The 12267-nt window shown below is 34.4% G+C and overlaps 1 protein-coding gene across 12 annotated transcripts in view; it reads right to left on the bottom strand.

The window, feature by feature from the left end:
• CEP126 (centrosomal protein 126) overlaps positions 1 to 12267 on the bottom strand; it is a 113128-nt gene that overhangs the window by 42545 nt on the left and 58316 nt on the right. For all 12 annotated transcript variants that reach the window (XR_012474358.1, XR_012474357.1, XM_074216549.1 and 9 more), the window contains 2 exons: positions 8914 to 11101; positions 4066 to 4184 (listed from right to left, as the gene is read on the bottom strand). Coding sequence is in view for 10 of the 12 variants with exons in the window: in XM_074216549.1 (XP_074072650.1) it covers positions 4066 to 4184; positions 8914 to 11101 (2307 nt within the window). In the remaining 2 variants the exon portion in view is untranslated. The remainder of the gene's footprint in view (positions 1 to 4065; positions 4185 to 8913; positions 11102 to 12267) is intronic.

Below are 12267 nucleotides of genomic sequence, written 5' to 3'. Positions count from 1 at the left end.
TTTATGATTTCTCTGTGGGAAGATACTTGTGATCTCTTCATTTTTTGCTTTTGTCATAATCCTTTCAATTTATATATTTGTCAGGATCTCATTTCTACTAGAACAGGTAAAATTAAGAATTATATGTTGATACCTTTAAGGTATATGAGGAGTAAGGCTCATACTAAAGATAGGAAATAAAAATCAGGATAATGTATGTGAAATTGGAAGATCACGTCAAGGATTAGGCCTTGATAGTGTGACTCAGAAGGCTACATACAAATTGTTCTTACAGTCAATGCTTAAATGAATTTGGGTTTATCTAAAGAAGGATGCCTCAATGAGTCTGTCATTTTGGTATCATTCTGCAGAGAAACCATACTGACAGAAAGAAAAATACTTACTAGAGTAAATAAATGGAAGTATGCAATGTATGCATTTTATAAACTTTGGAACAGTAGAAGTAGTTTGAAACAACCAAGTTTACAAGAGAGAATTGGACCCTCCAAAAGGGAAAACAGGATGAATATAGAATAGAATGGCTAAACCACAGTGTAAACTATTGATTGACTGGTTTGGACTTTATATACTAAGCAATCACAGATATGAGTGGTTTGATTTTCAGACCCTTCTCTTTACTTGTAATTGTCAAAAGAACTGGGGACAATTTTCTAAGACACTTACTATTTTATTATTTGACTTCTAATGCAACACTATTTTGATTGCTGCTACTACCTCCATACACAATCCTATTTCACTATTAGTGAATCATCATTGGTTTCCATTCTGACCACTTTCCTCTCTTTGCTCATTTCCCACCCTCCCTTAAAAACACTCTTCAGAGAAAAGTGAGCTGTGAATATTTTTCAGCTAAGGGAAAAGAGGATCTATTGATGACTATTATCTTTCTTTTCCTTCTTTGATCATTTATCACTGTAAAAAGAGTTTACTTTTTATACATGTCCCAGGGGCTGGGATGTTGGTAGTAGAAAATCCAAAATGATGAAAATTTATTTTATGCAACTATACTGACAGTCAACAATTGTAATGATTAGGAACAATTATAAAAATGGCTTGAAAGAGAAATTCAGTTGTCATTTCAATTCTGATCTAGTCAAAACTAGAGACTTGGAAAGGAATATGAATGGAAGTGTGACACAGACTTGGAATCAGAAAGATCTGGATTAAATCTAGCCTCAGGAATTTATTTGCTGTGACTCTAGGCAATTTACACATTTTTTTTCCCTTTCAGTTGAAAAGACTAAAATATATAGATTTAGTATCATTTCATGAATCAGATATAAAATCTTGATTAGTTGACAATGGTTTTTTTTGCAAGGCAATGGGGTTAAGTGATTTGCCCAAAGCCACACAGCTAGGTAATTATTAAGTGAGACCGGATTTGAACTCAGGTACTTCTGACTCCAGGGCCAGAGCTCTATACACTGCTCTACCTAGTTGCCCCAGTTGACAATGTTTTAACTAGAATTCTAACATAATTGATATTTATAATCACAATACTATAGCAATAAAAACTTTAGAAGAATCAAGTAAGAATAATGTTAATATGAGAAAAATGTATGGTTTTATTCCTGTTGTTGGAACCTCTTCTACTAATTGACTGATAATCCATTCATGACTTTGTAGATAATGAAACTATGCTGACTTGGTCCACTACAGATTTACATTACATAATCTCAGGTAGGGGGATTTTTGAAGGTCACCTCACTATGTCAAAGTGATCTTTTTACATATCCCTAATCATCTCACTGTTAGATTAATCCTAGTGTTTTTCATTCTTTCTCAAACCTCTCATCACTCTCAATCCCTTTAATCTCTCAGCTAAGAACTGTATCTTTTATTTTACTGAAGTTTAGGCCATTTGCTGTTACCTCTCTCTTATTCTCTTCTTTACTGAACATCATTTATCTTTTTGCCACTAGCTCCTCCTTCAGCCTAGTTTTCAAAGAGGAAGCTCCAGTAGCTCCATCCTTTCTTCTCCAGTAGACTGCCCATCTATCATTCCTACTCTCTTACTAATCTTCAAGTACTTTGTCTACTAGCTACTTACTTGCTTCTTACTAAACATGTCCCTCAACATCAATGTTGAACAATCTCTGCTTGATCTTTCCATCTGTTCTAGGTATCCTATATATTTCCTAATTTTTTCAAGTTCATTTACAATTGATGCTGTCACTTTTTTCCTTCAATCCATTTTCTGACTTAAGACCCAGACCTGAGACCTCTGTACTTATCTCTCTATATTTTTGCTTATCAATCCTACTCTATGCCTTGACCTTCAGCTTGCATCTCCAATTGCTGACTGGACAGCTCACATGATGTATATACATATTAAACTCAGCATGTTCAAAACTGAACTCATTTTCCTTCAAACCTTTCGCTCTTCCCAACTTTCCTATTACTTTGGAGGGCAACACTAGGAGTCACAGATTAACATAATAACTGAGAGGTTATCCTTGCCTACTTCTCTCTCATATCAGAACTGTTATCATGTTTTGTTACTTCTATTTTGTATGTCCCATTCTTTCTTCTGACACTGCTAGTACCCCAATGCCTAGACTATTACAATAGCTTTCTGATTGGTCTCCCTGCCTTAAGCTCTGGATAAGAGTGCTGGAACTGGGGTGAGGTGGACTTACTTCCTCAGACATGAGCTGTGTGACTCTGGGGCAGTCACTTAATCTGCCTATATTTTCTCATACAATGGATCTAATAATAGCACCAAAATCCTTGGGTTAATGTGAAGATAAAATGAGATTTTTAAAAAAAGTGCTTTGAACACTTTAAAGTGTTATAAAAATATTATTTTTGCTATTGTTGTTATCTCCACTCATCTGTTAAACTGATCTTTCTAAGATGCAGGTCTGATCCCGTTTTTGCCTATTCAATTAACTCCACTGGCTCCCTATCTCTTCAGTTTCAAATATAAAATCCTTTGTTTTTCCTTCAAAAAGCTCTTTATGTTTCCCCTCTACCTCTTGCCTTTCTAGTCTTAAAAATACGTACTCTCCCCCCATGTATTCTAGGTGCCAGACACTCTGGACTTTTTGCTATTCCTCATATAAGACATTCTTAGCTCTGGAACTTTCACTGGCTGTCTACCATATCTAGAATTATTTACCTCCTCATCTCTACTTCCTGGCTTTAACTTTTTTTTCCAATCATCCTTTAGATAATAAGTCTAAGAACTTGGATTTGAATCCACCTCTTTATGACTCTAAGACCAGTATTCCATTGTGATGTCTCTATTAAAAATAAGGATAAAATCTAGTTTAAAAAAAAAAACCCATACCTAGTATAAGCATGGTGATAGTATTGCAGTTTATTTTTTCCACCTTCTAAACTTTGTGATAGCCAACCAGAAAAGGTACAGAAGTTGCAAATAATGACTATTAGTAACACAAGGTTCAAGTACATAGCAAATATTTTGATCATGAATCAAATAAAACATGTCAAACATAAAAATATTGTTTAAGAGACTTAATTTTTTTCTTACTTCAAGAACTGGATCACAAGGGAATTTTCCCCCACTTTCATAGTAATTAGCAATGTCATCTGTACAAAAACCATTAATCTATGTTAAACAAATTATTGTAGGATTATAGAAAGAGCTGGAAGGGACTTTGAAGGTCATCCAGTTCAACCTTTTCATTTTCAGTTGAGGAAATGGAGACTCAAAGAGCTTGTTAAGAAACTTCTTCAATGTCACAGAGGTTTAAAAAAAAAGATCAGGCATGATCTGAATCAAGCAGGATTCTTTGATTCCAAGATCAGTGCCCTTTTCTCTGTGCCATGTTATCATTTATGAAGACGTTCTGAAATGCTGTTAAACAAAAATTGATTCTGAAGATAAATAATAAAATAATTAGTACAGTATCAGGCTTTGAAAATTAAACAAACAGTATAACAATATTGGGTTTGATATCTGGCTAGGATAGATCTAATTTTGCTTCATGGCTTCTGTTATATATATATATATATATAATCAGAGGACTATAAAGGCAATTTTTTATTTCATTAACATAATATCTCAATATTAAATGGATTATTTTTATTTACATTTACCTGTGGTTGTTCAAGGCATTTCTGCATTATGGAATTATTGAGTAGTCTTCTTTGCTCTAGGAGAGTTCTTGGTTTATTTTCATTGCCTTCAAAATTTATTTTTCTTCTTGCACTGGTATCTTAAGTCAAAGCACAGAAAAAAGCCATCAAATTTGCAAAGCAGAATAATCTATTTTACTATTTTATACAGCAAAGTACATTCAAATACAACAGCAGGTTTCATGACTGTTTCACAAAAGTGAAAACATCAAAGGGAATCAGACATTCTGATATTTAAAATTATAAAATCAACAAAAACAGGTACTTTTTAAACATAAGGAAAAGCTTTGTCTTTTGGTGAAAGATGCTTAAAATATCATGCAATTTCCTGAATGAAAAACTTTAAATAACCAAGTTCTGTGATATTTCATATGCTTGGAATAGCCTTTCCTTAATCTTTTAAAAATAGCTCCTTTCTTTAGGGAAAGTTAAAAATCGTGCATCCTCTCTAAGAACTTTTTTTAGATGAAGTAAACATGAAGGAATGGTCCAATTTTTTAACTTTACTCTTTATTTCAAGATAAAAAAAAATCTCTGAATCCTTTTGATTTTTTTTTTAAACAAACCACCATTTTGGTTTTTCTCTGCCTCACCTCACTAATCAACATTGGTTTTAGATAGAAAATTTCTGTAGGGAAGGATTCTTATTAAGAAATGTATATGTCTAGAGGGCTAGGTATTCTCAGAGTTAAAGACCTGAGTTCAAACCTCGTCTCTTGTCACATATTAGCGATTATACCCTGGGCAAGTCACTTACTTTTTCAGTGTCTCAAACAGCTTTCTAAGACTATAAATTACTTAGCAGGTTTTAATCGATGCAGTTAAAGGGAGTTAGTTTCCTTATCTGGAGTTCCATATATTAATGAATAAATGATCCAGTTCCTCAGGAACTAAGTATACAAATCAACTAAGCTTTATTTGGATTACTACAAAAATCCTACAGCATATTACTAACAGAATGATTGCTATCCCTTTAATCAAAAGGAAGATGGGTTCATAAAGACCCAACATAGTTTCATCATACTTGACTAATTTCCTTTCTTGATGGGGTTACTAGATTAGTAGGATCATAAGATCATAAAAGTAGAGCTGAAGGAAACCTCAGAGATCATCTCAGCCAACCCATTCATTTTATTGAGATGGAAGTGAGGGCTTGTGTTTTGTTTCAAGTCACAAGGGTAGTGAATATAAGAAATAAGATTGAATCCAGGTCCTTTGACTTCAGAGTCAGTCACATTTCCACTATTGCCATGTTGCTTTCTTTGAACAGAAGAATGCTGTATATAAAGTATACCAAGATTTCATAAAGTATTTTATATTATTTATCCTTATAGACAAGATGAAGGAATATGAGAAAGATGAAAATATCATATGATGGATTCAAAATTAGTTGAATAGCAAGACCTAATGGAGTAGTCTTTTTTTTATTTGTTTGTTTTTGCCAAGGCAATAAGGTTAAAGGATTTGCCCAAGATCATACAGCTAGGTAATTATTAAGTGTCTGAGGCTCAATTTGAACTCACGTCCTCTTGACTCCAGGACCGGTGCTCTATCCACTGTACCACCTTGTTACCCCTAATGAGTAGTCTTTAATGTGTTCAGGTCAACTTGAAATGAAGTCTCTAGTAGAATATCAGGGATTTTTCCTATGCTCTGTGCTATGTTTGCATTTGGATGCTTTGGATGATGCATAAATACTTAGTAAAATTTGCAGTTGACAAAGTTATGAGTCAAAAAAAAATCTTAAGAACTTGGATAAAATTAAGTGTTAGGTCCAGAGTTAGGAAGAAAAAGATGATAAAAAAAATAGGAACAGTCAATATTAGAAGAGCTTGGGAAAGACAGATACTTTAATATATTTTCTTTTTTTTTTAAGTTTTTTTTTTTTTGCAAGGCAATGGGGTTAAGTAGCTTGCCCAAGGCCACACTGGTAATTATTAAGTATCTGAGTCTGGATTTGAACTCAGGTACTCCTGACTCCAGGGCCAGTGCTCTATCTACTGCGCCACCTAGCTGCCCCCAACTTTAATATATTTTCAATTGAGCTGTGAATTGGTCCAAGTGTTCTAGATAACAATTTGAAGTTATTCAAGAATAGTGGCCAAAATTTTCATACCTTTTGCCCCAAGACCTTACTACTGGGCTTATAAACCAAGGAAGTCAAGGAGAGACACAAGGTTCCAAAACATATAACAAAATATTCATAGCAAAACTCTTGATGGTAGCAATGAACTATCATTACCTTTTCATGGTGGAGGGGCTTGCATAACTCAATGAATATAAGATGTTCTGAGTAACATAATCCAAGTGGAGAGTTCTCCACTAGAGAAGAAAATGGCACAGATACTCTGTGATCTAGTGATACTGGGCTTCTTCCTTTTCTATGCATACAACACTCCATAATCTGACCCTGTGAATTTTCCCTTTTTCTTCCTCATGGCTAGAGTTCTTTCTCCCTGTTCTCTGCCTTTTAGATTTTCTGGCTTCCTTCAAGTCTCAGCTAAAGTCTCACTTTCTTCAAGGGGCCTTTCTTGATTCCTCCTTTATTCTTACTGTCTTCTAAGATTATCTCCCACTTGCCCTATATGTTCAGAGCTATTTGCCTGTTTCCCTCCTTCCCTCCCTGAGCTTTTTGAGAACGGGCTGTCTTTTGCCTCTGAAGGGCTTGGTACAATGCCTGGTATATAGGAGGTACTCAATAAATGCTAGTTTACATAATTAATATGATTTTGGGGCTATATCAAGAGAGTTTTTCCAAAAGTAAGGAGGCAATGGTTCCATGGCATACTCTTGCCAGAATACAAGAGCCACTGTGGTCTGAGTATTGCATTTCAAGAATGACACTGACAAATTAGAAAATATCCTGAGTAAAGAAACCAGGATCATGAAGCCTCTTGAAATCCTGCCATATGAGATTGAGTTTGGGGAGGGATTTATAGCCTTAAGGAGAAAAGTATTAACAGAAACTTGGTAGTTTTCTTCAAATATTTGAAGGGCTGTTATGTAGAAGAGGGCTCAGATATGTGCTGCTTAACCTTAGAAGGTAGAACTCATTTATAGTCCTATTGCAAAGAGGCTTGATGCAAGTTTCCTAATAGAGCTACTCAAAAGTAGAATGGGCTGTCTTAATAGGAAGTGGGTTCCTCTTGTTGTTCTTGATTGGTAGTGTTCAAACAAAGGTCTACTTTTTGGGTATGTTGAGGTTGGGAGGGTTGTTGGGGTATGAGCTGATATAGATGAACTTTCAATTCTGAAATGCTTTGATCCTGCAATTTTTAACAGAACTTACAACTTTTTAACAGGACTTTCCCCTTGTCAGGATACTTTTTTTCTTTCCCTCAGATTCAGATAGCATACTATTTTCCCTTCTACTTCTCTAACCATTCTTTTTGTTTCCTTAGCCTCTTCCTGATCTTTTAAATGGTTATTCCCTAATAACTTCCTTCCTTTCCCTACTCCATTCCTTGTCAATTTCATTCTCTCTGAAGTAAATTAGTTTTCATCTCTATGTAAATTTTAATCAACATCTCTAATCCTGATCTTTTCTTTGAGTTCTAGCTATACATTTTCAATTGCTTACTTGACATCTCTCCTGCAACATCAAATTCAACATGTCCAAAACCAAGTGCATTATTTTCTCCTTAAACCTGATTTTTCCTTCTGATTTTATTATTGATGTTTGTGACTTTAAAAAAAATTATTGTTGTAATTGACTTTTCATCATCCCTCAGTCTATTCATCCCAATCAGGTGCCAAATACTACAATTTCTACCTTAAAAATATCTTTCACATCTGTCCTCTTTTCTCTACTCACACAGTCCTGATTCAGGCAATCACCACCTCTTTCTAGACTATTTCAATTACCTCTGACTTAATTTGTCTTAAATCTCTCCTGAAAACAATAGATCCTTTATATAGCTGCTAAAATGATTTTCCTAGAAGTGTGGGTCTGAACATACTACTCTTTCTCCTATCCTCCACTACCTGCTTACTGAATACACTTCAAACGCTTCCTATTGTGTGATCAAATATAAATTGCTCTGGATTTTTAAGATCCTTTATGACCTCGCTCCAACCTAACTTTTTTTTTTATTATATATTACCTTTTGTACATAAGACAGTCTATATTCCATCTTCACACTTTGGCACTGACTATTCTGTTTCTGGAGTGCACTCCCTTCTTATTTGTGCTTTTTTTAAAAAAAAAAAACAAACTCAGTTTTAAGAATTACTTCCTTCACAAAACCTTCCTGATCCACCCAGCTGCTAGTGTCCTCCTTTCAAAATTACTTTGTATTTTGCATATACTTTTAAAAATATATTGCATTCACTCTACTATCCACTTTCAATAATATAAAGTCCTTGAGGCTACTGACCGTTTCTTTTTTGTCCTCATATCCCTAGTGTCTGGCAATAATAGGAAATTAACAGATGCTTGTTGACCGACCAACTTCTCTGCAATTTCCAGTTGGTAATGATTTCCCCCTTAGACTTCACTTCATATAGCATTTTGTTTTTTCACCTCTATAATATATTTATCAGGGTAATAATATGTATTATATTTAGTTACAGTCGAATAATTTGCATCCTAGTTTATAAGTTCTGCCCCAGTAGACCATGTATTTTTTAAGCACATGAATATTGAGCACAAAATTAGCACTTGTTCAACTAAATCACATACTGAGAAAAGTAATCTAATTCTTTTAGGGTGAAGCTTAATACACTGTTGCTACAGTGACATAAGAAGGGATTTCACAAAGTAATGCAGAGACATTCCACTTATAGATTTTTAAAAATCAGCAGTCTTACCAGCAGCTTTCTCATTTTGTCCTACAGCAGTATGGTCTCCTTTCCACTGAACACCAACTTTTTCTTCAATAGGCTTCAAAGAGTGACTATTTTCTTCATAAAGAGGACTTCTTTGTGCACAAATTAATGAACCATCTTGCTGGGTAAGCAACTGAGTACTTTTCACACAATGACTTATTTTTGCTGATGTTTGACATTCAGAGGCATGATAGGAAGGTAATGATGGCATTAGAGTGGCTGAGTCAGAGTTATTAGCATTCCAAAGTGAAGGGCTACTCTCTTGAGAGACATAACTAAAAATGTTCTCTGATGGAAAACCATACTTCGAGCCCAGGCTCCTATTACTTGTTGTACTGCTTTGGGATTTTGTAGATATCACTTGCTGACACTGAGAATCTTTTGCAGTTTTACTACTCCTATTATTTGTTATAGGTTTATAAGGAGTGTGAGGTACAATTAATTTGGCCCGAGTTGGTTTAGACTTGTTGGCTTCAATTGCAGCCTGTGGTCTAATAGTGCCTTTTCTGTTTTTAGATGTAATACCTGATTGGACTTTAGAAGTCCTTGATCTTCGAATTATCTTTATTATCATATTCCTTGGATTAGTCTTCTGAGTTTTAGAATCATTATTTTGAATTGGGAATTTACCTTCCTCTTTTTTTGAGGCAATCCAGGCTTGTTTTGCAAAGCTTTTACCTGAAGGTACAAAAGAGTCCAAAGGCACATTATCTATTTCAGACATTTGTGTAACATTTTTTGTGATGTTAAGAGCGTTATTCTTGGGGTTTTCATAATCTACTCCCAATATATCCTTGTGGTTTTCACAAGCAGCATAATTGATATTAGCATTAATGTTGCTGGTAGCACTGACTTTGGTTTGAACATAATTTGGCTGCAATGATGCTTGAGATGAACCAAGTCCAGTTTTCAATGAATTTTCTCCATCCTTTTCTATTTGGCCAATTTCATCAAACCACCTAAGTTTTTTAATGCTCTTCTGAATTTCTGAGCCCTTTCCCTTTATTTTTGCCAACTCCACACTATCTCTGATTACTGCAGTAGTTTGATTTCCCAAGTTGAAGCCTCGATTTATAACTAATGTCTTGAAATAATCATTTTCATATTTAGAATCTTTTTTTAATATACTTTTGAGCAATTTCACTCCATTTCTCTCATGATTATTATATTTGGATTTTTTGGGCTGTCCAACTAAGTCAGAATTATTAGACAGTGATGGGGTGGTTCCAACTGTTTCCTCATTTTTATCTTTCACTGATATTTGATCAGGATTGTTACACATAAAAGCACTAAGTGCATCTGGAAATAAAAAAGGCAATGCCTGATTATTACTCCCAAAGTTTTTCATCTTTTCATCTTTTATTTCTTTCAAACTCTCCATCCCATCAGAACACTGTATTGGGTAAATTTCTTCTAAGTGCCTATTATTTTTTTGTGAAGAACTAGCTGAATATATATTATTATGAATATTTTCAGTCCACTGACTAGAAGATAGTACTACAGGTGTTGCCATGGGTATATTTGAAGCAGATATTGAAGTGGTTCTATTCGGTTGAGTTAATTCAGGATATTTCTCATGTTCTGAAGACTGAACTATTTCTTTTGTAGTGGGAGGTGTATTAGTCCATGTTTTGCTGAATCTAAATGTTGGGCTCTCAGCAACTAATGGTCTCTCTTTTTTAAGCATTCTTGAAGATAGAGAATTAACTTTCCATATACTGAAGGATTCTGAGGTCTTTTCAGCCTTTTTATCTGGTGCCAAAGTACATGGGCTATGTATAATGGCTACTGTATTATCAGAAGCATCTGTATCTCTTTCTCCAATCCTGCTAAAAGCAAATGATTTCAATTTTGGATTATTAAAATGGTCATTATGTTTGTATATGAAATCTGGAAAAGAAGAGGCTGTCTGTGTATTCTGATCACTTAAGTTTATAAGCCAATTATTTATATGTTGAGTTTTAGAGAGATGCAATTCACTTGCATCAAAATAAACTTGACTTGTTGGCTGTGGACTCTGTGAATTGTAAGATAGGGAGTTCTGCTGGGCTGTTGAAGATAGAGCTTTATTTAGTGTTGAATAGATTTCTTCATGTTCTCCAGCTTCAAGACTGTCTATACTTGATAGAGTTTCAGAATTTGTTAGTTGATTAACTTCTTCCTGAGGATCCTGAAAAAAGAATGTAAATTTATCTTTAAAACTCTTATTTTTTAATGTCAAAATTAATGAAATACCTAACATCTCAATTATTACTAAGGCTCATCTTCCTGGACACAAAAGAATTTATTAGGGCAAGTTATAAGCTTTGTAGGGAGGTAATGTGATAAAAGGAAAGAATAATGGATATGGAGTGAGAAGACTGTATTTGAATCTTGGTTCTGTCACTATTCATATATGACTGGTAAATTCATTTAACTTCTGTTGATCTGAGTTTTTTAACTCTAAAATCAGGAGCTTGATTAGCTGACTTCTAATTTCTCTTTCAGTTCAAAATTTTTGATTCTATGAAGGTTCTGACTTAACGGTGGGGAACAACAGATAAATGCAATCTTACCCACAATTCTTCAGGTTAAAAAACAAGAAGGAAAATAATTCTTTCCCTCTGATGATAACAAAACTAAATTGAAGGGTTTTTTTTATTTTTATTTTTTTAGGTTTTCGCAAGGCAATGGTATTAAGTGGCTTGCCCAAGGCCACACAGCTAGGTAATTATTAAGTGTCTGAGGCCAGATTTGAACTTAGGTACTCCTGACCCCAGGGCTGGTGCTCTATCCACTCCACTACCTAGCTGCCCCAAAATTGAAGGTTTTTTTTTTATATTGAATTTGGCTCCATAATTTACTTATTCCTCAAGAAATTTTTGAGGTTCCTTCTACTACCCTGATTAGGAAGCAAGAGAGAGACTGAAAAACTAGATGTGGCCAGAAAAAAAAAATCTCAGATCAATGTTTCTTACTGATGTAATATTCAAGTATTGTCTGAGAAACATAGTACTCAGCACACAGTAGAAACTTAACAAATATTTGTTGATAATTGTATATTGAGGGAAACTGGACTATTTTCCATATGTTGAACATATCTTAAAAACTTCCCCTCTTTTATTCCTTTGGTTACATGTTCCCCTCTTAATTGAATTCCTACTCAACCTTTAAAGTTTAATTCAAATGCTATCTTCTTCACAAAACCTTTCTAGATCAACCACTGGAAACTACTGACTCTTGGATCACATTTAGTACTTTGTTGGATCACATTTAGAACATACATCTCCAATGTATTTACTATGTATCATAGTTTACATTTCTTGCTATACATGGCATTTTCCCCATTAGTCTGTA

Source organism: Macrotis lagotis, chromosome 1, assembly GCF_037893015.1.
Source record: "Macrotis lagotis isolate mMagLag1 chromosome 1, bilby.v1.9.chrom.fasta, whole genome shotgun sequence".
Lineage (NCBI taxonomy): Eukaryota > Metazoa > Chordata > Mammalia > Peramelemorphia > Peramelidae > Macrotis > Macrotis lagotis.
Note: the sequence above shows the minus strand (reverse complement) of the source record. Positions and strands in the feature narration are given on the sequence as shown.